The 27,723-nt window shown below is 40.9% G+C and overlaps 1 protein-coding gene and 1 long non-coding RNA gene across 6 annotated transcripts in view; one reads left to right on the top strand and one right to left on the bottom strand.

Annotated features, from left to right (window-relative positions):
• Positions 1 to 27,723, top strand: part of ASRGL1 (asparaginase and isoaspartyl peptidase 1) — a 73,367-nt gene that overhangs the window by 7,246 nt on the left and 38,398 nt on the right. For 2 of the 5 annotated variants that reach the window (XM_081857346.1, XM_081857353.1), the window contains exon 2: positions 3,683 to 3,822. The exons of 2 other annotated variants lie outside the window; for them this stretch is intronic. In XM_081857346.1, the coding sequence (XP_081713472.1) occupies positions 3,720 to 3,822 (103 nt within the window). In that variant the 5' untranslated portion in view covers positions 3,683 to 3,719. Of the gene's footprint in view, positions 1 to 3,682; positions 3,823 to 22,124; positions 22,135 to 27,723 lie in introns of those variants that run through there. One more of the 5 variants, XM_081857348.1, reaches the window with a different exon arrangement.
• Positions 1,989 to 17,356, bottom strand: LOC309339462. Its single transcript, XR_014155377.1, has 3 exons — positions 16,894 to 17,356; positions 6,832 to 6,955; positions 1,989 to 2,893 (listed from the first exon to the last, which is right to left on the bottom strand). It is a non-coding gene; the product is annotated as an uncharacterized lncRNA (long non-coding RNA).

The following is a 27,723-nucleotide window of genomic DNA, read 5'->3' as shown; positions in this document are numbered from 1 at the left end:
CAAACAGCACCACCCTCCCTACATCAGGATTCATAGTATCTTTGGCTGGCCAAATTATTCTGGCATCTGAGGCAGCCAATACTACAAATGCCTTTAGGTGCTTCCACACCCAGTAGCTTGATATGGACTCAGTGCTGCTCATGAATTCAAAGTTTTTGACAGCATCTACAGAACATCAACCTCAGCTGAGTATACCTGAAGGAGCATCTCCACCCCCATCGTTCATCCCGGACGCTGAGGTCCAGCGGCGAGGGCCTTCTGGTGGTTCCCTCACTGCGAGAAATGAAGTTACAGGGAACCAGACAGAGGGCCTTATTGGTAGTGGTGCCCACCCTGTGGAACACCCTCCCACCAAATGTCAAAGGCAAAAATAACTACCAGACTTTTAGAAGACATCTGAAGGCAGCCCTGTTTAGGGAAGCTTTTAATATCTGAAGGACTATTGTATTTTAATATTTTGTTGGAAGCTGCCCAGAGTGGCTGGGGAAACCCAGTCAGATGGGCGGGGTATAATTATATTATTATTATTATTATTATTATTATTATTATTATTATTATTATTATTATTATTGTGTCATCCCATTCCTACATATTTTTAATGGCTTTTTATTGAGTTTTAAATTGGTTGTTCATATACATATTCCATTCACTCTTTAGCATATACGTATTCCATTCACTCTTTAGCATATATTGTACACATATAAAAACCAAACAATAACAATATTTCTACACAAGTGACTTCCCACCATCTCAGTGTGGCTTCTTCTGTCTTCTTTCTCTTTTCAGATGTGTTGTTTTTCCTTTTTGCCTTTCTAATACATAATATATATTCCCTATCTGATCTTTACTTTGCAAAATTTAGTCGAAAGATATCAAGGGTTTTATTTGAGAACAATGTTCTCCCAGATAATCTTTTACACATTCCCACTCCTGTTTGAGTTTTTGGTTTGGTTGGTTCCTAATTGCCTCTGTCATTCTTGCTAATGCCAAATACTCATACAATTTAGTTTGCCATTCTTCCTTTGTTGGTGTCCTGTCCCCCTTCCAATTTCTAGCGATTAACATTCTTGCTGCTGTTGTAGCATATAGGAACACCATTTTTTGTCATTTGTATTATCAATTGTCATAATCCCTAGAAGAAAGGCTTCAGGTTTCTTCTCAAAAGTTTGTCTGAATTTTTTTTAAAATTTGTCATAGACAGTGTTCCAGAATTTTTTAATTTTGTCACAATCCCACCACATGTAGTACATTGTTCCTTCCCCTTGATTACACCTCCAGCATAGATTTGACTTTGATTTATATACTGTATTTTGGCCAATTTGCTGGGGGTCATGTACCACCTATACAGCATTTTAATAAATTTTTCTTTTATTGTGTAACAGGCCATGAATTTTAAATCTTTTTGCCATAGTCTTTCCCAATCCTCCATCTGTATGGAGTACCCAAAACCATTTTTCCCATTTCACCATCACATCTTTGATCTCTTCATCCTTGACCTCCCAATCCAGCAGGAGTCAATAGGTTTTTGATAATGTTTTCTTTTCGTTTTGTAGTAATTCTTTTTCTAATTTTGATGTTTCTTTCTCAAACCCAATTTTCCTGTCTATTTTAAACACATCATTTAATTGGTAGTATTATAACCAATCCACCAATATCTGGTTTTTTCAATTTTTAAAAAAATTTGAGTATGTTATGCTCTTCCTTTAAAATTTCTTTATAAGTTGCCCAATTTGATTCCATATTCTTTCTCTTCACTGAGAAAGCCTCTAAAGGTGACAGCCACCAAGGTGTTTTTGACTGCACTAAGTTTTTATATCTGTCCCAAACACTATACAGAGATTTTCGAAATATATGGTTTAAAAAAACAACTATGGACTTTCACTTTATTGTATGCGTGCCATTCCTACCTATTTAACCCCATATCATTTAAATGCCATTCCATCCCCCTCCTCCATTTAATCCATATTTACCATTTCCATTGTTTTTGTTTTTACATGGCAAATTCAGATTAATTGGGGAAATAATAAGGGACAGCATTTTGATAAGGACAGCATCATGTGGAGGCTGCAAAAAAAAAAAAAACCAAAAAAAAACCCTAGCACGCATAGGCAGCACTGAGTCCAATTAACTTTCCACAACAATAAGTCAAATAATTGTCAATTGCTGCCTTTTCATGACACTCAGAATCACCTGCTTGAGGCAGACACCTTACTCTGCCTAGTGGTAGAGCTAGCCCTCCTCTCCCTTTGGGACAACAAAAATCCTTCTTCCCTGTGATCAGTCTGATGCCAGAAAAGCATTAGTCCACCTCTTCAAATAGAAGTTGCACCTCCTTCTCATCTCGTTACATATCCCAAGAGCAGCAGTGTAGTTTAAATCCTCTTCAAAGCAATCTCTGTTATTGTGGCTCACATTTCAGGCTGCTGGTTCACTGTGTGTATGGCCCAGTTCCTATTAACCACCCTCTCTACACAAATGTTCTCCTGTCTTCCTAACCTCATGCAGAAATTCAGTGGCAAGAGATGGTCCTCAGAAATAGAGGCTATGATACACAGCTGATCCCCTGCACCTTGATTTTTCAAAACCATTGACACTGAGCCTATGGTTTCATTTTGAAAATGAAATGCGTTCCTCTTCCAACAATGGTCCCCATTCTTCAGAAACAGCTGGATACAATGTCCACAGAGATACCACTCTAGAACCCCTCCTGTTTCCAGAACTTTAGAAGTAGTCACTCACTACATTTGAATTTTTATTTTGTCTTTCCTCCCATGGCAGAGCGCAAAGATTCTTTTTTTATATGTGTGAAGTCTCAAAATACTGGAAACCTTGCTGGATTCCTTGGAAATAGCGCCAGCAGCTTAATTCTCCAATTTGTAGAGAATGTGTGGCTCTGTAGTAAAAGAAAGAAAGAAAGAAAGAAAGAAAGTAAGTCCCAGGGAATGCTTACAGAGTGTAACGCTTTCTGCCTTGCAGGAAGGTATCAAATGTTTTAAATGATGTTTGCTGGCAAAGTCATATATAGGTGCTATATCTTGCAATAGAGTGCATTAACATGGCACCTGGCAAGCTGAGGTTTAAAATCCTTTTCCATGCAGCTCAAAGCACTAAACCTGCTGCCAATAGGCCAGCAATTAGCCTTGTCAACATTCCTCCCCCCCCCCTCAAAAAAAAATCCAGCTCTGTTATAGCAAGCCTAATTGGCAGCAAGCCCCTGATTCCCAAGATAGAGCAGCTATATCAGCAGCAGGGAGGAAAATGAAAGCAAGGAGGAAACAGGTGTCCAAATTGTTCCTATACGGGGTAGGAGATGTGAAAGGCTTGCCTCTGCACCTAGGACTCAGTCACTGCAAACCCAGTTTCTGCACAATCTTTAAACACACACTGCACACACCATTTCAGGGCATCACTGAGGATTGTGCAAAGGAGGGATTTTTTAAAAAGTGGGATATTGCTTATAGGCAGCAGTCATGAGCCACAACAAATATTTATGGCTGGCCGGCCTGCCTTACATATTAATTTTTATAATGCATACATACATTGTCTCTCGACAAAGTGCTTGAAACAACATGTAACCAAAAGAAAGTTAATCTTTTCTGAGCAGTAGTGGAATTGGTTCGTTTTACAGTAGATGGAGATGCTCTTACCAGAGAGTAATGTGTATTACCTTGCTCACTTGCAGCCTGGTGTATTTGAGGACCTTCCCGGTCTTTCCACTGATGGGGTGGACTGGACTTCTGCCAAGTCCTCCTGACCCAACATCACTACTGCTTCTGAACAGTGAACTTCTACTGCAGTTTGAAATCTGGACCACTGTTCTTAGTAAGCTTTTCAAGCAATATATGTCTCAGACTATAGGAAAGCCACAGGAAAGCCTTTTCAATAATATTTTCCCAGAGTCAAGCAATGGATTTGCACAGATAATCAATCTGCCCATTCAAATTTCAGCTAGTTCTGAGTCTGCTGTCATTCTTTCAATATTCCCAGTTGCTCATTTCACTTAAAGGCTCTGGGTGTTTACATCCTTGCATTTCCCTTTCATGCATGTGTTATGGGATTTGCAATCTTAAACATGTGTTACAGGATTGTATTATCGAGTGTGTGTTTTGCTCCATATGTTGTATTTAATCATGGAGTGAATTATTATTGTAAAAAATAATATTTCAAAATTATACCGAGAGTGGTTTTTTCTGGGGGGGGGGGGTGCAGGGGTACGCATACCCTAAACATTTTGTGAATCTAAGTTTAGCCTCATTGAGGGGCAGTATTTCAATATAAGTAGGAAAATGAGAGTACTGTACTCCTAAACATTTTTTTAGAAAAAAGCACTGTGTGTGTGCATATATAGAGGGAGTGTAAATAAATCTGGATAGTTCCCAAACCTCCATGTTGATTCCTTTTTGAGGAATAGTGAAAGATGTGTGGCATAACTTACTGTTTAATAAGCAAAACTTTCCACTTATTGTTGGAAAGAAAGATCATCATGTTGGTTGTTACTTGTCTTGAGGGTCCCATTTGTGACAAAAAGACAAGATAACAGATTTTTCATAGAATCATAGAAGGAACCATGAGGGTCATCTAGTCCAACCCCCTGCAGAGCAGAAATCTTTTGCCCAACCCACAACCCTGAACCCACAACCCTGAGATTAAGAGTCTCATGCTCTACCGGCTGAGCTTTCCCAGTGTAAAGGCCGCAGATAATTTTTAAATTAATACATTTTTAATTAATTTACAACCATCTCTCTCTGATTAAGCTTTGTTGTAAGCCAATATTGGTAGAAAGGCAAAATATTGTGGTTTAAATTTGAGGGGTGAGGGAACTTAACTAAGGCTTCAGTTGATAAATCTAAAGCTTGCAGGCCAGCTTTTTAACCCTATGGCTCTCATGCAGTATCTCTCTCCTTGGAGCCATTTTGTTCCTTGGCAACATACACTTCCCCTTTTCTCATGTTGATTGAAGGGAAGTAGGTTAAGATATGAACGTGGGATGAGTACTCAACACAGCCATTGGTCTATATGTGCAAAACTGGTGCAGTAAGTAGTGAAGTTTGTATGGAGTGTTGTTGCACCAACCTGCCATCTTTAGAGTGCAATCTTATGTGTGTACTCAGAAGTAAGCCCCACTGTGTCCAATGTTGTGCAGCCTTGGAGCCCTACCTGCGAGACTCAATACAGTAATGCAGCTTGCTAAACCCCGTGAAACAAGGTTGTTAAGATCGTTTATAGGTCAATAATTTTCAGTCCACATCAAGGCTGCTTCAGTCTTTAAAACACCCCAAGTGATAAATGTATTCTAGCTTTTGGTGCTGCTAACACAAGTAGATGAATATAGCATCAAGCCAGCAATGTGTTGACAGTGTATCTATTTAAATGCAAGGTGGTTCTGAAAAATACAGGAAATGTTATACACACTGAGCCAAGTTGTTCATTGGTACACTAGCACATATGGTTCTTATGATCACTCGCTGTTCTAAGACCCCCTGTTAGACAAGCATATGTGTTGGCCAAATTCCCTAGGAGCGAACGAACTGTATTGATGACAAACTGGCTTCCTTTTCTCCAAATGCCCTTCGGTTTCTTCATTTACGTCTCACTTATAACTTTGCTTTTATGTAGCTATTTATACCTAATTTTGCAAAATATTAAGGTACATCTACATTTTCCTACTGAAGCACACAAATATAAATATAAACATTTTTAAAGGAGTTGAATCATGTTAAAGGAAAGAAGTATAATAATTGTCTTTAACTTGCATATGTTATTTTCCAAAACAATTCTAGGTATTGATGTAATTATGATGGAGGATTCCTCGTCACAACAAGAGTCCCGCCTAGGTTTTTAAAAAATCCTCTCTGTTAGCACCTACACGTGCAAATCTCCAGAAACCTCAGCTTCTTATGCCAGAGCAATAGATGTATTATATTTGTTCCAAATGTTTAAATATTTCAGAAGGAGGGGGGAAAGCTAGTCGTATCACCAGCTGGCCTGATCTGGTACCTGAATTTTAATTGAAGAGTGGTAATATTAAAAACTTGGTGTTCTCTGTGTTATGTGTGAGAATGGATGGATGTGCATGTATATGCATGATTTGGTTTGTGGACATGTATAAGTGTGTAATGTGTTGTGGGGGGAGGGGGTCCTCCCACTTTTCACATGGGGATGTGGCTGTTGGGCTGAAAAGGCTTCCCCCACCCTGGCATACAAAGAAAAGAAAATAGCATATTATGGCCTCTAGAATATCTCAGTCTAGAAAGAAGGCTATTATGTCAGTACACTAAAGCCAGAGGAAGGAATCTTAAACTGCTTCCCCTCCTCTATTTTATTTGAACTTTACAATCTAAATGTCCTACATTTTCTTTCTACACATTGTGAGCCTATATTATGGTAGTGCTCTACAGTTATTATTTTTCACATTCTGACATTTATTGACCACCCATCAAAAACATCCTCTGGGCAGTTCACACAAAATTGAGGACAATAAATTATATAACAATAAAGAAGTTAAAACACTAAAATCAATACAATTATCTGCATTAAAAAGGGGGGAAAGGAAACAGCACAAAAAGCACAGAACCATTCTACAATAACAGTTAGAACCCAGCTAAAAATAATTCCATGGGTTTTCTGAACCTGGGAGAATAAAAAATATCCCACTGGTCTGAAGATCTGAAGGTAGATGCCAGGCAAGCCTCACTGGGAAAGCAATCCAAACTCAGGGTGCCACCAGTGAAAAGGCCCTCTCCCTGGGGGCCACCTCATCTCTTTAGGCAAGAGACCCTGGAGACTTTTGCCAATGAGAAAATCAACCTGCAATCACAAATCTCCCCTTACCTGAAGCACCAGGCAGTTCAAGCACCAGGCAGTAGATGATGTAGCTGCTTTGCTGATACACCACTTTGGTATCTTCTGCCTGAATCCTGGCAGTACCTGGAGGAAGCTATCTTGCTCTCTGGAACTAAGGCAGAAATAATCAATTAGTTTCATCAGCAGATTGGCGGGGGAGGGGAACCCTTAATTCCAACCAGTACCACAGCTGAGAACTGCACCCTGACATGTACCTCTGCCAGTTAAGCAAAGAGTGAGCAAGGCAGTTTCCTGGATGGGTAAATATATAGAAAGCCTGCTTGACCTCTCATTTTCTTTTAAACTACTGTGGCATTTGTACGGAGCCCCCGGTCATCTCACGGACTATTGACCCGTACACCACTAATCCGCTGCCACCAACCAGGTCCTCCCTGGTAAAATCACTTCAGTCTCAGTCAGCTTTTCAATTAATAAAGAAGAGTGTATTTTATTTCAGACATAAAACAAAACTTTTACAGCATTGCAAAAGGTGTTCCTCTTTACTTTCTTAATCTTATGTTCCTCTGTCTATCTCTGCTACCTCCCCACACTCAAGGACCAACTGCCCTAACTGTCTCTCTATTACCAAGTGCCTTTCCCAACCAGCCAACCCATGAAACCCAACCAACTGCCCACCAACAACTCTCAACGAACTCCCCCGAACTAGTTTTATAGACCCACTGACTCCACCCCCCTGGGTCCTGTCTGAGCATCCTATTTAACTATTTCCCCTCCAGCACTCTCTCATATATGTTAACGTCACAACTACGAGTGGGGAACTTGTGGCTGTCCTGATGTTGCTAGTCTACAGTGCCCATCAGTCCAGCCACACCATGGCCAATGGCCAAGGATGATGGGAGTTGTAATCCAGGAACATCTGATGAGCCACAAATTCCCCACACATTCTAAATCTTTAGACAATTGAAATACAATCCTATATATACTTATTGAGTTGAGGTAAGTGTGCATAGAGTTGAAATGTTATGATATTTGTTATAGGGTCGTTGTTGTTTTTTAAAAAATTGATGCTTATCATCTTTCCTTGAATGTTATTCCCATTATATGTGCGTTCCTGTATCCTAGTTTTCAGCCAGGAAAGTAGGCCAGAAGACTATATTTTGATGTACCAAAACAACAACAAGAGGCAGAAGAAGATTTAAATACAAAGTGCAATTAACAATTGACTTGAATATAGGCCAAGTAGTCTTAATGGTTATTTACAGTATTGTAATTTTTAAGTATAGGTTTAGAATCACTACACTCTGGTGTTTTTGTTTAGATATGGAAATTAGGGTTGTTGTTTTTTTATATTGGCTTACAATGCTTCATCACCCTTTAAAGGAAAAACCTCTTCTACAAAATTCAGATTTGAGAAGTATAAATAAATATTCTTTATTTAATTGCATATATAAATATCCCTCCATTTCAGTATATATACCATTGGTATATAAAGCTCTTGGGACCAGTTTATTTGTGGGATGATACCCCATATGTGCCCACTTCAATCTGCAGAACTGGCACTGTTACAGATACCACATAATATTTGTTCTGCAGTTGTCAGAAATCAATCTTTTTGTGTGGAAGCACCTACACTTTGGAACTCCCTGTCTTACTGATACCAGGGAGGCTCCTTCACTGTATTTTTTGGGCGACTGCTTATCACCTTTTTGTTTAGGCAAGTCTGTACAGACAAGTAGAAGTTGATGTACTTTAATCTCTTTTTAGTTTACTGCTGATTTCAACTGTTTAAAAAATGTTTTAATTACTTGCTTTTAAATGTGTTTACTGATAATCTTAATATTTCTTGTAAACTGCTTTAGATGTTTGTTACAATCAACACACATACATACATCATTTTATTTGTATGCTGCCTTTCCATGGTTAAAACCAAGCTCAAGGCAGCGTACAGCATAAAAAAAAACATAATTACAAATTTAAACAATAAATAAAACACATCAAAATGTGCACAGTCAAATTGAACAATTTCCATATACAGTGGTGCCCCGCAAGACGAATGCCTCGCAAGACAGAAAACTCGCTAGACGAAAGACTTTTCTGTTTTGGAGGTGCTTCGCAAAACGAATTTCCTATGGGCTTGCTTCGCAAGACGAAAATGTCTTGCGAGTTCCTGCGGGTTTTTTTTCTTCCCCCCCTTTTTCTAAGCCGCTAAGCCGCTTATCTGCTAAGCCGATAAGCCACTAAAAGCCGCTAAACCGCTAATAACGCTAATCCGCTAAGCTGTCAATGGGCTTGCTCCGCAAGACGAAAAAACCGCTAGACGAAGAGACTCGCGGAACGGATTCTTTTCGTCTTGCGAGGCACCACTGTAAATCAAAATAAGAGCTAATAACAGAGATACAAAAAGTTAATATCAATAACAGCAACAACCCTTCCCCAACAATGACAAAGCTGCTAAAAAAAATACCCCAGCCAAAGAGTTTGTTCAGCAGCCTCAGCTTTTGTTGCTGGAGTCAGTCAGGGCCTTGCCCTCCCAGACCAGGTGGGATAAGGCCTACACCACAGCTATGTGGTATATAAATTTTGTTAAAATAAATGTGCTATTATTATCTATTAAATTTGCATACCACCCTTCATTGGAAGATCACAGGGTGGTTCGCAACATTAAAATACATGAGAACACAAAATACATCATAAAAACAAAAACAAAGCAATAACCCCCCCTCCCACAAACACAACTTCTAAGAGGCCAGGGTGAGCTGTGGTCCTATTTAAGCATTAGACTGCATATATGCCATACATTGAAAGGACATCTCCTTCAAAGAATCCTGAGAGCTGCAACTCTGTTAGGAGTAAACTACAGTTACCACGATTCCTTTTGGGGAGGCGGTATATGGTTTAGGTATGTGGTGTGTACAGAGCTTTAGTCTGGAGTTGCTGGTTGGAATGTTGGAGCAACATTCAAGAATGCCTTGTCTCTGCTTGGAGCTATCCAGGGTGCTAGCCACCTTGTTAGTTTGCCTTCCATGCCTTGACACTTGGTTTGCCTCACCTTATATATCTGAACCTGTGCTTTGCTTCATCAGGCCTTGCTTTGCTGGAAAATGACCCATACTTGATCTGACTTTGCTCCCCAGAGCCTAAACTGTGAATGTAAATTGGTATCCTTGGACTCTGACCTTAGCAAATGACCCCACTTAAGCTTGAAGCCTCTCCTCTGGCCGGGACAGTGCAGGAACTAATGACATGAGCCTGGAGAGAGAGGGGGCTTCATACATGATTCTGAAATTCCACTTCATCTCAAAAGTGGTTTGTGGAAAAGGGAAAGGAAACAGAAGAAGAAGAAGAATCAAACAGTAAAATTGAAGTCATATTGTTTTCTCGTTGTATGTTGACACTTTAATAACATCCTCTCATTAATTCTTGTACACCCATACTCAACTTAATATCTTTGCTCAGCTTCAACAGAGGAGATGGCCTCTTATGTGGTGGTCCCTGGACTTTGGAACAGAAATAGCTGATGCAACTAGTCTGGCACTCCTATCACTGCCAGCCTTGCTGATGCCTTGCCATGGCACCACCCCAGTAAATCTCAGCATTGCTGGTGTCAGGGTGGTGGCTCCATTGAACTGCAGTGTGCCGGCCTCTCCTACTTTGAAAAGCCTCCCATAAGGAGGTTTTCCTGGCACTACAAGTTTTTTGCTGCCAGGCGGACACATTCCGATATGCTCAGGTGCTTCAGACCGGAGATTATTCTTCTAACTCTTCTATCCTCTGAGGGTTTTTTTGTCATGCTGTGTTTTGCCATGCTTATCTATTGGTTTTAAATTGTACTCCAACTTTGTGCAATTGTTATTCACACTTTGGAATAACATGTATCTTTCGATAAATGGTGGGCAACCACGCCATCACCAGTGTTCAGAATGGCAATATGTATCGAAATACAGACTTTAATCTTTCTGGATTTGCCTGTTTTAGTATAAAATGAAACATCTACTATAGATCTGTTGGATATAAACCCAGAGTTCAAAAATGTGCTCAACTGTGTAAGCATTAGTTGGGCTTTTTCCAGGGATTGTAGGGGGAGGGGTCTTCAATCGTCCCTGGACTACAACTCCCATCAGCTCTAGCAAGCATAGCCAATGATCAGGCATGATGGGGGGTGTGATCCAACACCTACTGGAGGGCCAGACAAATACCCACCAATCTTTAAAATGCATCTCTCAATCTGTGAACCTCAGTGGGAGCAGTACAAGGAAACAAGCTAGTAAGGTTGTGAAAATGAGTAAGGACTGGATTTGTTTTTTCTGACTGAAAATACCATGGGAATAATTAGGAACACAGGCTCTAAAACATTACACGAATCATATATCTATTTCTCTTCTGTGGGATTTGTACAATTGGATTATGATGCAGCTGCCTCTGAAATATATGGCAGTTCATTCATCCATTTGGACCAGTTGAGTGAAACTCTTAATATATTTTGCCTAACTGCAGGATGACACATCAGCACTTGGGTTGAAAACAATGCCAGAATGGGTGAAATGAATAATCTTTCTGTGGCTTTTTGTAGGACGCAGGGTTGGTACTGGAGATTACAAGCTGTGAACAAGCAGTTCAGTCAGTCAGTAGATCTACAAAATGTTTGATTTATTTCTTTAAATTCTCTTCGGATATTTATTTCCTTAATTTTTTTCTACTGAATGTATCCTGCATCAGATTCTGCCAATCCAAACCCAATCCTGACAGACCTGAGGAGCTCATGACAAACACCTGCAGGGAAATTGTAGATACACTGGGTTGTATCTCCTGGTGGCTTCATGCTAGCAACTGCTTGCTTGCCTGTTTCCTGCTTAGCACTTGTGTCTGTAAGAAGTGTTAGCTGATTTCCACCTTTACTACTACAGACACCCACACTATATCCTGCATAAGGGGGCATGGGGATCCACAAAAATTGGAAGTGCTTTCTGCTAGCAGAATGCCAATATTGGATACAGCCCCAAATCCATATAGAAGCCTGTGACAGAAGAGTAGAAGAATGACTGACAGCAGTGGAGTCTGGTGGAACTCTGGGTGTGAATGACAGGAGCTGAGCATCCGTGGAGAATGACAGTTGAAGGGAGAGCCAGAGGAGATGATGGGAGGAGGAATGAGGAGGGAGAAGGAACAGATAAAAAAAGACAGCTGTTTGAAATTGGGAGACAGGTATACCAGGTTACAGTAGTTAAATTTTGTTATTCTTTATCAAGTTGCCTTTTGTTCTGGTGTGGCTATTTCCTATATAGAAATTATATTTAATGTTCTTAAATACAGTAAATGAAAGTGTTCTTGTTTAGGTGGTTTCTAGGAATAGCCAGTCTCACCCCACATGTCTTGTGTGGCTAAACACCAGAGGTCAGTAAATGTCTCAAAAATTCAAAAAGCACCAGAGACTGCGCTTTCTGCCCAGTTCTTGTTTGCCCTGACTCACTCTTGCATTGCACTCTCTCTCTCCTGCTCTGAACAAGAGGAGAGATGCAAAGAACTTCCCTCTGTGAGGGAGCACTGTGGTGGCTTATGAAGGTGCTTTTCCACCCATGATAGGGCTACTGATGTGGGCAACATGCCTGCATCATTTTGTGGTCTTGTCTCCTTTTATGCTTTTAGATGGGACAGCCATTTTGCCATGCCCCACAGCAACCATTTTGTGTTACACTACTCCCCCACAGCTGCCATTTTGTGACTGGTGCCCATGGCACTCAAAATTCCAAGTGACTCTTGGAACATTTTGAAGCCCCTTAACATTATCCAGGGAAGGTGTTTTGGTTAGAAACATTTCCATTTGCTGATAAAAACTGAACAGCCAGTTAGATCTCTGCTCGGACTCAAGGACCAGTACAGAACAAGCCTGCTGCTAAATCAAACATATGTTATCTCACTTAAAGATGGTGCATAGCATAGGGCATCCTCTCCAGATATGAAGAGATTAGAAGGACCATATAGACTTTGAAATGGAACATGAACCAGTTCAGTCCACACTACAATCATGACTTGAAACCTCCCTGATCCCCAGATCAAAGCACTAGCAACCTGGTGTGTTTCGTGGGCTTTGGTCCAACATACTATAACACGAGACTCTTGATCTCAGGGTCATGTGTTTGAACCCCATGTTGGGCAAAAGATTCCTGCATTGCAGGAGGTTGGAACCTCCCTGTGGTCCCTTCCAACTCTACAATTCTATGATTCTATATCTGAGGGAACCCCTTTTGTGCTGTGCATGGGATTGCCTTTGAAGCTGCTAAGTGGGAATGCATTATGAACCTACAACTGGAGACAGTGCAGCTGCTTTGTCCATTCCCAGGCTCAAGTCAAAATGCTGGTTTTGACTTCATGGCTTGCGGCTCTCTTATGGCTGGTTATCTCCATAAGTGCCTGGACTTGCTTTGGATCTTGATATACTTGGTGGGAATAAAACAGGCCTAGGTGGTTTGGTGCTACAGTTGAAAAGTAGAAAGGTTAAGCAACCTCTTCCAGCGCATATTATTATTATTATTATTATTATTATTATTAGTCCTTCATATCCCACACTCCTTATGCCACTTCACAACAAAAAAGGCATGTGGGCTTAGACTTGTGAGTTCAATTGCCTACAGGATATTCTGTGTAAATTCCTGTGAGAACCTTTTAGAGAAGAAAAGGTGCTGGCCTAAAAATGCACTGAAATATCAATAATTAAGCAACCCAGTCCTGCTCAAAGTCAGTACATGAACCATCTCCACGCTGCCGAGATGCACCTTATGCATCTTTGCAATCTATGAAAAACAGGTGAGCTATTTTCAAAACTTGCTTTGACATTTATTGTTACTGGCATCATCATCAATCAAAATTGTGCTAGGAAATATGTGTGCCGCTCTCAGACCTACTGCATCACAGGAGACCCCCATCTCTCACTGTTTAACCCAGCCTGCCAGAGACTGATGTAAACAACAAAGAGACATGGGTCTATGCCCAGGAGGATTTCCCTCGCAATACAGTAAGGCTCAGAGGCTATATATAAGGCTAAACAGAAGCAGGATTATGTCTTTGCTGGTTCCAGGCATTCCACCTTCCCCATCTGGATATGGGCCTGAAAAACTGAGGAAAAGTTGGGAGGCATGGAGGGTAAGTTGTAAATAAGCACACATGGTGCCATAGCCAACATCATTACTGATCACAGGGTGTGTCAAGTTATCAGCCTTAGCTTCCTGGCTTTGTGGAGCTTGAGCCAACATGAGAATTTTTTTAATCACTGAATTGGAATCTGCTTTGAACAAACCAATCATGTGAACCTTTCATCATAAGCAGAGATCACAATTCAACCTGCCAGCTGCTTAAACCACTTTGGAGAGCTTTGCATCTGCATGCAAACAAGTAATCGGCACATGTAATAAACAGCTCAGCTGGCTGATGAACCATTAGCCAAGATCTATTTGTCCCCTCCCTCAAAAAAAAAAAAAATCTACCAGTCGGCTTCATGCACCATGAATTAGCTGTTAGTAATATGAATTATTACTAATAATTCAGTTGCATGAATGAGCGATTAGTAATATGAAGACAGCATAGACTTACATCTTCCTATAGGCTAAGAGAATAAACTCTAAGAAAAAAAGTCAACAGCTGTTTAAGGTGCAGCCAGGAGAAAATGTGCACTGCATATCTTGCTAATATGCTGTCAGTCAAGTTAAGTTTATTTATAGATCCCCATTTCTGCTACTACTGCACACTCAGTGGGTTAACAACAGGCACAGCAACATAATAATTAAGTACAATAACAGAATAATTAAATTCATTACAAAAATGAATGTTACTGAAATAAGGGTAATATTGCTTAGCATTTAAAAAAAATATGGAATAATTGAGCATGTTTTCATGATATAAATGAAAAGTTACTTATTTAACAGCATGCACAGAGGCTTAGGGAGGGCAGCAGGACAGGCAGGGCGCTACTGCTGCAGCCTCTTATTGTTGTGTGCCTGCCCACGAACACAATGAAGCATGTTTGTCCATTTCATATTGCTAGTAGTGGAGGAAAAGACTGGAGACAATGGACACAAGTAAGAATGGGGTAGAATTTCAGTTTGAATTTTCATGTGAGTCTGCTTAGCCTGGACTTCCTGAACCAGCTAGCAAATCTAAATGCTGTTATTGTTTGAAATTTGCACTTCATTTTGCAATGCAGTCCCCCAACCAGAATAAGTCTACAAAAATGTGTCTTGTTAGGGAAAGGGGAAGGAATTAAACAATGGTGGAAGACAAGTTTTCAAAGTTAAACATTAAGTAAGTAAATAAGTATATAAGAAAAAGTAACACCCTCTTTATTTGGTAAGTAAATTTATCTGACAATGCGACAATCAGATTTTGAATTCTATAGGGCAGTGGTTGTTGCAGTTCTAGAGGGTAGAGAAGTTAAAAATTATAGAAGCCAGGCTAATCAGCAAACAGCACAGAAATTCTCAGTCAGGGTGTGTGTGTGCTTGCGCAAGTTGAAGTTTTAATTGCCTTATTTGTTTCTCAGTGGCAGTAACATTAGTACTTCGGTTATCTCTCACTGTCTACTCCATCACTGTAAACACACTGGGGTGGTGGTGGAAGGCCAACTAAAATGCAGATACAATTCCAAATAGCTCATTGGAAGTGAATCTTAATTTCTATACTGTGTAATACTGCTACTTGGGTTCAAACAGCCAACCGTGGATATTTGCTAGGCCAGAGGTATGCCTAAGAACTTAGAAGCTGCCATGATGTGGATTCAGGACTCTGCACCTAGTTTTGAAATCATAAAAAAGGTTCAGTAGGGGCTAGATGTGTCTGCCCAGGCAGAATAAACAAACCTGAGGAGATTCCAGTGAATTTTTTTATTTCCCCATATGTAGAGTTAACCTGCAAATTAATGATGATCCTCTACAGTCTATTTGTTCCTATTTTAAATAATATTTGCTCCCAACTAGTTACTGTTATACAAGTTATTCATCACCTCATCCATCTATTACTTTATTTTCTAACAAATGTCATCTGGTCCCATATACATTTGCAGAGTGTTTCTTTTGCTGCCATATAAGAAGATAAAAATCCAGGCCCATCCTTCTGATACTTTCTCAAAAAAGGGAGCTTCTGAATCTTTTCTTTGAAGTAGCTTTTCCATTTCTCAAAAATGGGAGGGTCGGAGAATCGAGAGGCCTCCCTGCATGCACCTCCATGACCCAAAACTAATGAGGAGTTGTGCTTGCCTTGGTTCCTTCTTCACAACTACAAGTCAACCTCCACTCTCTCCAAAGCAGCGTACTCCAAAGGGTCCCTCATCCACATATAAGACAAAACTATTTTGTCACAGGTTCTCTCAGACTTAAAAGAAACCTTGCTGCCTTTAATCTTGTAAGAAAAACCCTTCAGAAGAAAGGTATACATTTCAGAACTACTTACACCCTTTGGCCTAGTACTTCAAGTGGCAAAGGAAGGCTCTTCTCTCACACTGATGAGGATTTTGAACCGTTCTCACACAGGATGGTGAAGTAACATGAGGGAAGACTATATATGCTCTTTTAAGTTTTTCCTTTCTGTCACTTCTGGTTCCCACAGAATATTCATTCGGGCCTTCTCCTTCTGATCTGCTTCATTAACATATCTTACAATCTTTCCTTGTTCTTTATTCCTATTAATAATATTCTCTCTTAACTAGTTTTTTTTAAAAATACAGGTTATTTCTCCTCAATAGATATATAGCTTTACTGTATTTTGTAACAACCTGATCCAATGCATGCTTACTTGGAAGTAAGTCCTATGACATTCTCTGGACATTACTGTGCCAAGTAAGTGTGCAATGGATGGCAGTTAACAGGAGCAACATTCCCCTCATCCTTGTCTTAACAAGGACCTTGATTCAGAAACAGGAGCTGGAGAATTATATAAACATAATACAGGAGGAGTAGAATAGTGGTGGTGGAGCTAGTTGTACAGCTGCTTACCATGTCAGTCATAGAAAGAAAAGGCAAGCTGCTTCTATCTGAGGCATTTTCACTCAAAAGAAATTTTTAGAAGTTTACGAAAGCATTTAGTAAAGACCTCAGAGCCACAGACCTGCAGTGTTGTATGAGCCTGGCATTTGAAAGCCATCCCTGGGAACTTCCAGACTGTCACTCATTTCTTGTGGGATTCAGTCACATCCTGACAAATTCAGGCTGAGCAATTACCATAAAGCTGACCTGGAGCTCCTGCAAAACAAACCAGCTTCTCCCAGAAGTCCAGGCTTTCTGAGGTAACAAAAGTGGCAGGAAAATGTGTGTGAGGGAAAGTGTTCCTTAACGCAACAATGTCTAATCTCCCCACAAACAAATCAGCATCAGTGTTTACTAAATAGCCTTCGTAGTCTAATCTCTCTTCAAACAAATCAGGCTGAATGCTCATTAAACAGGTTGTCTAGAAGTCACCCTTGCAATCTTTAAAAACATTCATGTTCAACAAGGCATTTGATGGCTGGAACAACTTGCTCCTGGCAATCTTGAAATTAGCAGCTGGGAGCATGTGTGACTGCTTGGAAATGTTTTCAGGTGCTTTAAATGGTTTAAATTTCTTTTTTTTTAATGTATTATTTTGTTGTTTACTGTCCTGGGGTTCATTGTCATCAATACCATCTTCACCACCATCATCTCTTAAGATGAAGGTTAAAAGGAAGGGGCTGCAGATGCTTGAGGGGGCAGGATCTGTGGTCAGTGATGTAAAACTGCTGAAGCACTACTAAGGAAGTCATGGTCTAAGACCCCATATTTCACTCAAAACATCTCACTCTAAATTTGAAGCTGAGGACATCTCCAACAGGCCATAAAGGTTTTCTTTCCCTGTTGACACCCAGGCTGTGTGGCAGGCCTAAAAGGGAGGAGGGATGCCATTCTGAAGTGTATTTCAAAGGATTCATTTCCTCAGTGGGAAGAATTTCTGGGTTCCAACCATATCTGAGAAAGAAACTGAACAATCCTTCTATCTGTGCTCTGTTTTCCAAACCACTGGCTACTTATTTTGTGCCAAATATCTGGCACTGAACTGTAGCCAAAAGGCATCTTTTTTTAAAAAAAAGAAGATCAATACTTCCTAAATGGTATATTAAATGCACAGGGATTTGAATCTTGCTCCCGTTGGCTTTAGCTGACTAACCCTTGAGTTTGCAGGAAAGATCACATTGCACTTAACATTCCTAATTTCCTTTGGCGTTGATGGGGGCGATCATTTTGAGATCAATGTGAGGGCTATCTGTGTCTCGACAAAAGACTTTGCCTCTATTCAATTTCTCTCATAACCTTCTATCTTATTTTATATATGATCATATAAGTGCTTTCCATTAGGACCAGCTTGAATTAGTACCTGTCCCTTAGGATTGTTAGTAGTGTTCATGAAAGAACCATGATTCTCTGTCTTGGAGAAACTGCCCGTCTTCCAAACATCATGTGTTATGAAACTTCATTTTCTTTTTTTTAATATATTTGTACCCTGCTTTTCTGTCCAAAAAGGAAGCCTAAAGCAGCTAACAATAACATACCAAAATAGATTACAATAATGTAAAAACAAACCAAGCAAAACAAAATGGCTCCCAGTGCCAAACAGCTGGTGTGTGCTGAGAGCCATCACTCTGAAGCCAATCAGCAAGCAGTTTGTGATGCCAAGACCCATCCTGTCTGAAAGCTAGCCTCTCCGCATTAATCAGCTGAGTACGTCTTCCTTGAGCACAGGATCAAATGGCTCCACCCACCTATCAAAACTGATCTGCAGGATGATGGTGGTGAGAGAAGAAAGGATCTGGTCCACATGCTGGATTGTTACCCGATCCTCCACCTCAGTCTCTGTCCTCCATCCATATAAGCAAGTAGCATTATCAGGGTTCAAGGACACAACGTTGCCAGAGATAGCACTCCAGGAGCTTGCAAAGCAGAGCTGGTGTGAGTATGGCATGAGGAGATAAGAACGAGGCTGGGGAGTGTCTAGAGGGCACAATAAAGATGTATGGAGGGCCACATTCACCCCCCTGGCCTGAGGCTCCCCATTTCTGCTCTAGTGACAGAATGCTTGCCTAGCTCTTGAACAAAAATATTAAAAAGTGACAACCATTGGAAAACTATCCTTCCCCCCCCCCAACCACAAGGCTTTTCAAAGAGATTTGTCTGTATTTTCTAAAAGCAAGAAGATGTACAGCTATCCTCTCCCACACAGCAATGCTCAACCCCAGAACCAGCAGTAAGTCTGCTTGATTTGTATGAGAGGACAGGATCTCAGCTCCATTGGCACCTATTTAGATACGTGTTAGTGGGAATAAACAGTTAAGCGAAAAGTGAGTTTTTAAAATCTGTGGTGAACACCTCACTGCTCTCTGCACTGCTTCATCTAGTGGCAAATGTAAAATCTGAGAGATGCCAAAGTCTGCTGAGGGGCATGCCGTGAAAGCACACGCACACAGCATGAGTTTCCTCTGCAAGTCTTAGAGCTACTGCTGGATGGTACCTTCCTGAAGAAATCTCATCACTGGGAGAGTGCTTTGTGGTATTAAAAGTCCAATTAAAACAAAATCAAATAGTTTCATTAACTGCAACAACCAAAAATTATACTGCCAATTGCTTTCTTCTCATTTAAGGGCATTTACATCTGAATGACTTTTTTCAACTGTGCGCGTGTTTGTAATTAATGCAATTACAAGCTGGGGATCTTTCCCCAAAACTAAAGAAAAAAGAAAAAAAGGAATGTTATCAGTTCTACTGTTTTAATTGAAATAGAGTTGTTTTCAAGCGTATGGTGAATTATGTAACTTCCATTATTGGAACACAATATTTGCACCCTGTAATAAGTCAGCATCAGCATCTGGGTGTGCGCCTCTTCAGTTTGCGAGAAGTTTGTAGATCCAACATCAATAGCTTAATTTATTTAGCTTACGTCTATTAATTACTTGTACTTTCACTAGTTGGAGCATCTTACGTAATGATGGCAACAGCACTGTGAGTCTATCAGCTGTCTGCTCATCCCCTCCTCCTAAACTGTTTTTTTCCAGTCAGGAAAGGAAAGACGCTGTCTATAAACTGAGGTGGTGGGGTTGGGGGAGGTAATGGATGGTGTGTGAAGAACTTGCAAATTTCCACCCGGAAGACTGACCTGCAGATGTCTCTTCCCCGCAAGAACAGCAGTGGCCCAGGGAAGGAACCTCTGGTTCTCCTTGCTCTGTGAAATCAGCAGCCATTATGGCATGCCTTTTCAGACCTATATGTGTTCTAACAAATAAACACACCCCACAATGGAAAGGATCACAGACTGTCATGCAAAACAGTCCAAGGTCTGACTCCTTCTGGAAAAGGGAAATTCCTAGTGAGGGACTTCTCCAGCCTGGAGCCCAGCACTCAAGGCAGCTTCTACTTCTCAAGGCTGCTTCTGCCTTGGATGTTGCCAGCACTGAGGTCGTAAGGAGCATGCAACCCCTGCCACAAAGAGGACTGGTTCCTCAGGGCAATCTGTCTCAAGGGGTGATGCTCTCTCTGGGGGTCCCAGTTTGGGAAATTCTGGCTCAGAGGAGCTCTCTGCTGATAGTCTCCAGTCCAGGCTCAGCCGTCCTCTTGCCTTTGAGAGCCACTCCCAATCCTTGGCTCCTGGTAACAACTGATGACACCACCCGTTTTCCTTATCTAGCTGGTTCCTCCTCCCTGTCAAAGCCTTAGTTGCTGTTCAAGGTTCGGGCTATCACAACACTCATAGCTGCCATCTGGTGGGCATTCCACTAAGTACACAATATTGCTTGCATTTTTAAAATTATTTTAAAGAGTATCAACTGCCCAGCTCACCACTGCGGCAGTTAAGAAGCAGGTAGTAACAGCAGCAGCAGTACATGACAATGTATGACAACTTGACACTTTACCAGTCTTTTTAAAAAATAAAACCATGGCCTTGCCTTACAATTTACTAAATGATACAACATAAGATTGGGATGGCGGGGGGGAGAGATGTAATGGGAGGAAACCTGACAATAGGCTCAAGCAGAAATTAATTCAGCCACCTTGGGTTGGCATACATATAATTTTGTATATAAAATAAAAAATAAGCTGCTGAAACAAATACATTTTAAGATGTTTCTTAAAGGCTGGGCTGCATTGATTGGGGTGCATCTCTCAACAGGTAAAGCACACCAGAGAAAAGGTAACAAAACAAAAAAAAAAACACCACTTGGACAGGGGCAGTGGGGTAGAAGAAAAATGGAAAGCAAACAAGAAAAGTCCAAGAAACTATGAAAAGGCACAGACGATGCATGTACTGAAAAGTTAAGAATGAAACCTTGAACCCAGAGATAGCAGGAGAAATCTCTGCATGTCCTTTTCCTCTCTTGCCACCAGAAGGGATATAAGGTAAGAAAGAGAAGCAAGGAATTACGTGTTCAAATACACAGAGAGAGACAGAGCTGAGCAAAAACAACCCCTAAAGTCCAGAGCAAGAGGCCTAAGATGAGTCCAACCAAAAAGCAAATAATTGTAAAAAAAAACTAATGAACAAGCAGTTATCAACAGAAAGAAGAGAAAGAATCTTGATGAGATGAAAAAGCTAAACGAGACAAACATTAGCATTGTGGAAGATGAGATGAAAATGAAAACGAAAATTAGATATAGATAGATGATAGATAGATAGAAGATAGATAGATAGATAGATAGATAGATAGATAGATAGATAGATAGATGATAGAGCTAGAGCACCACAGTATAAGATTTGTAGCAGTAGAAATGTCTGAGGATGCGGAGTGGCTCTCATAGAAAACAGGAAGGCAGAAGTTGGGACAAACAGTGGAAGTGACTTTGACTAAGAAAGCTTTAGGAGATACAAGAGAGTGACAAAGAGGATTACATACAAACAGGAGGCAAACAGTAGTGAGAAAAATAAGACTTTTAAAGCAAAAAACAAAAAAAAACCACCTCACAAAATAAATAGGAGGGGGAAAGAGAGCACAAATTTATAAATGGAGAAAATCAGACAACAGATGGAATTTGAACCATGAATGTTCAGCAGTACAAATGTACAAGCAGGAGGCAGCACAATTCAGGAATGAGCCAAGGCTGAGCAGAGCAAGAATGATGAAGATGAAAACTTATGAGGATCACACAAATGAAGAGTGGATGCTACCACAGACTTACAAAACAGCAGCACTAGTGGTAGATGGTGCAGAAATAGGAAACAGATTTGAGTTAGTTGAATGGGGAAAGTATCAGGTCACAGGAGCGGAATTACAATCTCTTGGTGAAGCAGTAGAACTGAACACCAGAGCAAATAAAATCAAATGATAATCATAAAGGGAATGTGGAATATTAGAAAAATCAACAGGTGAGCATGAGGAAGTGATGACTAAATCAAGACTTGTGAGCAGCAGAGGAAGGAAACAGGGAAAGATCAAAGTAATAAAGAGGGGGGAATAAACCTGAAGGATTCTGAATCAGCTGTTTGATCAGTGTTCACATCACCACCTAGTAAAACAGGAGAAGAAAACGGCAGAAAAGATTAAAGCCAGACTTCAAAATCAGCTCCCCCCCCCCCCACAAAAAGTAGACATTGAACCAGGAGGGTGGTACATAAGAGCGAGAGTAACGCTCGCTGAAGAAAATAGTCATGCAGCATGGGATTCAAACATGGGGAGGGCGGGGGAAGGAATAGAAGAAAAATAGTATCTTGGAGAAAGATGACATACACCCCCCCCCCAGGAAAGACAATGAAAAGGAGAACCAATGGGAAGTTTATGCAGCAAAAGTAACCCATGTCAGAAGCAGAGATCCAGGTGTCAGTCAAATGCATAAGTAAAACAAAAAAAGCATAAATAATGAATTACAGAAGCGTAACAGATACCTTGATAAAATAGATGGAAAGAAAATAAAAGTGCAAAGCAGGGGAAGGTGGCATAACCATGGCTTTTGAGCAAATCACCCTTGAAGACTGAGGGATCACTCAAATCCACAGCTTAATACAGCAGCCAATAAGCAATTAAAGTAAGTAAAGTAAGTAATAAGCCAATGGGGGGAGGGGTACCTTCAGTAGAACTTCTAGGCGACGATATGTCTTGGATGGCTTCCAGATAACATGTTTAATGAACATTCGTCTTGATTTGTTTGTAGGGAGATTAGATTTATGTTGCATGAAAGCATGTGTTGCCCCACACTTTCTGGTGTTTTCTCATCCCTTTCCTCATCACAAAAACTCTGATCTTTTGTGGGAAGTGGGCTTCTTTAGCCATAGTCCCAGATCAGCTTTAGCTGTGCAGCTTGAATTTGCTGGATGGGATTGAAGCCCACACCGCAGACTGTCTAGAAGCATCCTATGTGTGTTGCTGGAACGTCACCTCTTAGCAGCAATGGTTATTGCTGGGGCAATAGAGGATGAGTTGGATTGCACTATCATAACCTTTATGTTTGCTTTAAGGAAGTATTCTCATGTAAGGGGCAATAAAAGTGGGCGAAATGGGTAAGCTAGGTCCTTAGGCTGTAAGGTTACCAGATTTTTTTTCAATGAATCCGGGGACACTTTTGAACTTCCGTAGGAATGATAGGATTTTGTCAGGGGACTGATTCATAAATCTGGGGACTGTCTCTGGGAAACAGGGACGTCTGGTAACCTTACCTTAGGGCAAATGATAACTCTCTAGCAATTAATGCAATCTGTTGGGGTTTCCCAGCAGAAAGGTGCAGCTCACCTGGAGATAAAGGTTAGATTCCCACTTGAGGGCTCTGTGATCTCTAACATAAACGTGCCATAGCATCATTACTTTGTGTACAACAGAACTGCTGGAATTGACTCCTGTCCTGATACCAACTTAAAATAGAAGCACTATATATGTTAACGTATTGTGCTGAAAAGAAAAAGAGAACTATTTTTGTTTCTGTCAACACTAATTAGCACATGATTTACAGCCACCTGGCACCTTTTGTCACAAAACTGAATAAATAAACTCAATTTTTAAAAAAGTAATATATATTGTTGTACACCAACCTAATCACATAGCGGTCTGAGATCCCAGGGGTTCCAGGAGCTGACCCAGGGTCTGTGTTTCCGTTTGGAAATGAGGCACAGGAGAGACTATGGTGTCTTCATGAAATATGGTTTATTTACACAGATATACAACCCAAGTTTACGATGAGCATTAATGCCTCAAAAGGGCATTCCTTCTTCCATTGCCGTAGCTTTGGACTCAAACAGAAATCAAATATGCCTCTCCCTTTCCCCTCCCTGTTTGCAGCTTTTCTTCCAGCTTCTGGCTCACAAAACTCCACTCAGGCCTTTTGTCTTTCTAACCAATAAGACAGCTGAGGGAGAGCAGGGTTGCCATACGTCCAGATTTTCCCGGAAAGGTCCAGAATTCAAACGATGAAAATGGCGCCCGGGAGGAATTTCCAGAAATCAGCTAAATGTCCGGGGAAACCCAGACGTACAGCAACGGGGGCGATTCCTTGCTGAAAATGTCTCAAAAACTGAAAAAATGGGGGGGGGTAGTGGCTCAAAACCTGTTCAAAAGCAGGGCAGGACTGGCACCCAACTGGATACTGGAAGGAGCAAGACCCTATGGAGGAAAAGCAGTGCCAGGGCTGCGGGAACCCTTACGCCACCTTCTCAAAATCAGGCAGGGCAGGGCAGGGTCCCTTCCCCCCAAAATAGCTCACAACTCAGTCCAGATTTTCACTTTTGGAAGGGAGACCCACCAATTTGTCCTTTGTCACAGAGCCACTTTCTTTGTTCCCTTAACGACCCATACTGAGTGGGACATTACCAGGCTGGCCTGGCTATTCCAGCAATTGAATCTGAGCTGGATCCAGGAATTGAAGGAGGGCTCAGACATACAGCCTACCCTATAATTTGTAACAATATAAAAGGCACATAGAAGTACAGTGGTACCTCGGGTTACATACGCTTCAGGTTACAGACACTTCAGGTTACAGACTCCGCTAACCCAGAAATAGTACCTCGGGTTAAGAATTTTGCTTCAGGATGAGAACAGAAATCGTGCTCTGGAGGCGCAGCGGCAGCAGGAGGCCCCATTAGCTAAAGTGGTGCTTCAGGTTAAGAACAGTTTCAGGTTAAGAACGGATCTCCGGAATGAATTAAGTTCTTAACCCGAGGTACCACTGTAGAAGATAACATGTGAATTTGTATTTTGCCTTTCCTTGTAGTTTGTATTCAAAATCTTATTTATTTCTGTGGATCTTTCTGTGCTTCCCAAGATGGGCATCGTATGTTCACGGCGTATCTGCAAAAGCAGATCTGGGATGCTTTCAATAGCAAGTTTATCTTTTGCATCCTTGCTACACAGAATCACATATGCAATCGGTTAAATTACATGATGCCCCAGTTTAACGCACAGGTCTATCAAAAATTGCACACCATTTCTCATTCAAAGGCACGGAGATCTAGCTTAATTGCTCATTGTTCCCCATTTAAAAGCAGAGATCTGGGTTAATTACACATTGTGCCCCATTTGGTGCTGGTCTGGATCATTATTGTGCATTGCATGCACAATTGCTCAACTACACAACAACTTGTACCATGAATAACAATTGTTTTTTCTCACAAGCTCTCATTCTGCCAATACATGAAAGGAAAGAAACAAATATCTTGGGACTTCTCTGATCCTTTATTACATTGTTCTTCTGAGCAGTTTTTTTGCAGCTGATCTGATTGTTGGAATGGAGAAAGTGTGGTATTTGACCTTCTTTTTTGAGAGCCAAGAAACAATTACTGATTCCCTAAGTTGGGCTCTTCCTTTGGCCAGAGGAAGCACTTCCCAGGCATGATTGAACGATCTTAAAGAGACAGGAGGACACAATATTTTATTAGACTACAGATAATAGGTTTTGGTTTGTTTCCCAGCAGCTAGCTGAAGGCATTTGGAAAGAGGGATTGCTGTTTGTGGCATGTGCAGTCATCCTAGTGCCACCTCTAGTCAAACAGATTTTAGTGGGGCTTGTATTGTTCCAAAAAGCTATTCGGCCAGAGGCAGGTGAGGCAATGTGTGTGCCATAAGGGAAGTGATCTCTATTTCTCTCTCAATGCTCCTAAAAAACTATTCTTTATTTCCAGCCATAAAAAAGCTTAGCACACACAGGCAGACTTTTGAAGCATCCCTGGTTGCAGACCCTCCGACTGTCTCCATTTTCCAGGGTCAGTCCCGGAATTACAGAAGCTGTCGGTTTCTGATTTGATACTGGAATATCACACTTTTCCTTAGGACATCCCTATTTTCATTGGAGAAATGTTGGAGAGTATTGAATTATGTGACCCGCGAGCCAAGGAGATAACACAACCTTTTGAAGACCTCTGAAGGCAGCCCTTTATGGGGAAGTTTGTTTAAATGTTTCATGTTTTATTATGTTTTTATATATGTTGAAAGCCATTCAGAGTGGCTAGAACAACCCAATCAGAAGGATGGGTGGTGGTGGTGGTAATAATAATAATAATAATAATAATAATAATAATAATAATAATGGAATATGACATCCCTATTTTCATCAGAGAAATGTTAGAGGGTATGTGTTGGGACAAGAGAGAGACACAAACACCCAGGTGCTCTACCAACATGTGAGGGCCTTGCAGATTTGTGTCAGCTACTTCGTGGTTATTATTAAAGCTGCCCTCCATTTATCATTTAGAAAAATACAAATGAAGGCCAATATTTCTCATAAGAGGCATGGATTATTCAGTACTGGAAATTTTCAGCACCATATTTCATTTCCAGGAGCATAGCACTTGTTGACAATGGCATCCAGTGAGGACCATATTCTCTCTGTATTTGGGGATTGCTGTAGGCTTCCAGATCATTTCTCCATTAGCCTTGCTCATTTTCCTGTCTAATTGATGGGACCACATAAGGGATTTCAGGGTTGCAGGGCTGCTTCCTAAACACTAGTTTGCCAAAAGCTTTGTCTCTTCATTTTTTAAATATATCCACAGCCCTGTAAAACTCTTGTTCTGTTTTGCTCACACATTGTGCAGCTGGTTGTCATGGAGGCTGCTACACCAAATATGTTGTACCTTAAATCTTTCTGTTGGATGATTGCATATTATTCTTTCAATGAAAAAGCCAGTGAAAGCAAACAGAACATTTCAGATTTATTTTTATTTATTTATTATTAAATTTGTATACCGCCATTCATCCGAAGATCACAAGGCAGTTCACAACCTAAAAATGTGTTGTGAATTCTCCGGCAGCAGGATTCACTGATGGGGTGATCCTGGCTCAGGAAGATCAGGCTGCCAATACGAGAAATGTACATTTGTTCAGGCAACATGTTTCAGAGAATCAACTGTTGAGTGGAAGATAAATCACCAAGTTTCAGAATTATATAAGACTACCAAGTTAGACCTTCTTAAGAGGAAATTGATGAGAAATGAGCGATCTGTCACATGTACCAAATGAGAAAAATGTCTTAGGTATTTCTTTTATCATGCATACACAGGAAATTATAGAACATTCCTTTACATTGATAACTTTCCCAGATGGCAGATTCCCAATAGCATTTTATAAACAAAGCTGAATGCCATTTCCCCCTCCTTTCATTTTAATATTTACTGTTTCTAAAACCGAGTTTAAATGGCTATTGCTAGGCAAACAAAGCCATTTCTGCAATCCTTAAAATAGATGGGCTGGGGGGTGGAGTCAGATGAACTGTGCTAGTTGAAAGCCAACAAAGAGGGTTGTGGTTTGTTTGTTTGTTTGTTTGTTTTTTTAAAAAGGCAATATCATTGCCAGCCAGTGGCATAGCATGGGGGGTGCAGGGGGGGCCGGCCGCACCGGGCGCAACATCTGGGGGTTAGGGAAATCCATGGGTTAGGGGGCGCAAATCCACGGGTTAGGGGGCGCAAATTACTTGCCTTGCCCCGGGTGCTGATAACCCACGCTACGCCACTGTTGCCAGCACTTTT

The sequence above is a fragment of the Podarcis erhardii genome (assembly GCF_964252035.2).
Source record: "Podarcis erhardii genome assembly, chromosome: 3".
In the NCBI taxonomy this organism is placed as follows: Eukaryota; Metazoa; Chordata; class Lepidosauria; order Squamata; family Lacertidae; genus Podarcis; species Podarcis erhardii.
The sequence above is the reverse complement of the archived record's forward strand: the minus strand, read 5'-3'. Positions and strand labels throughout refer to the sequence as shown.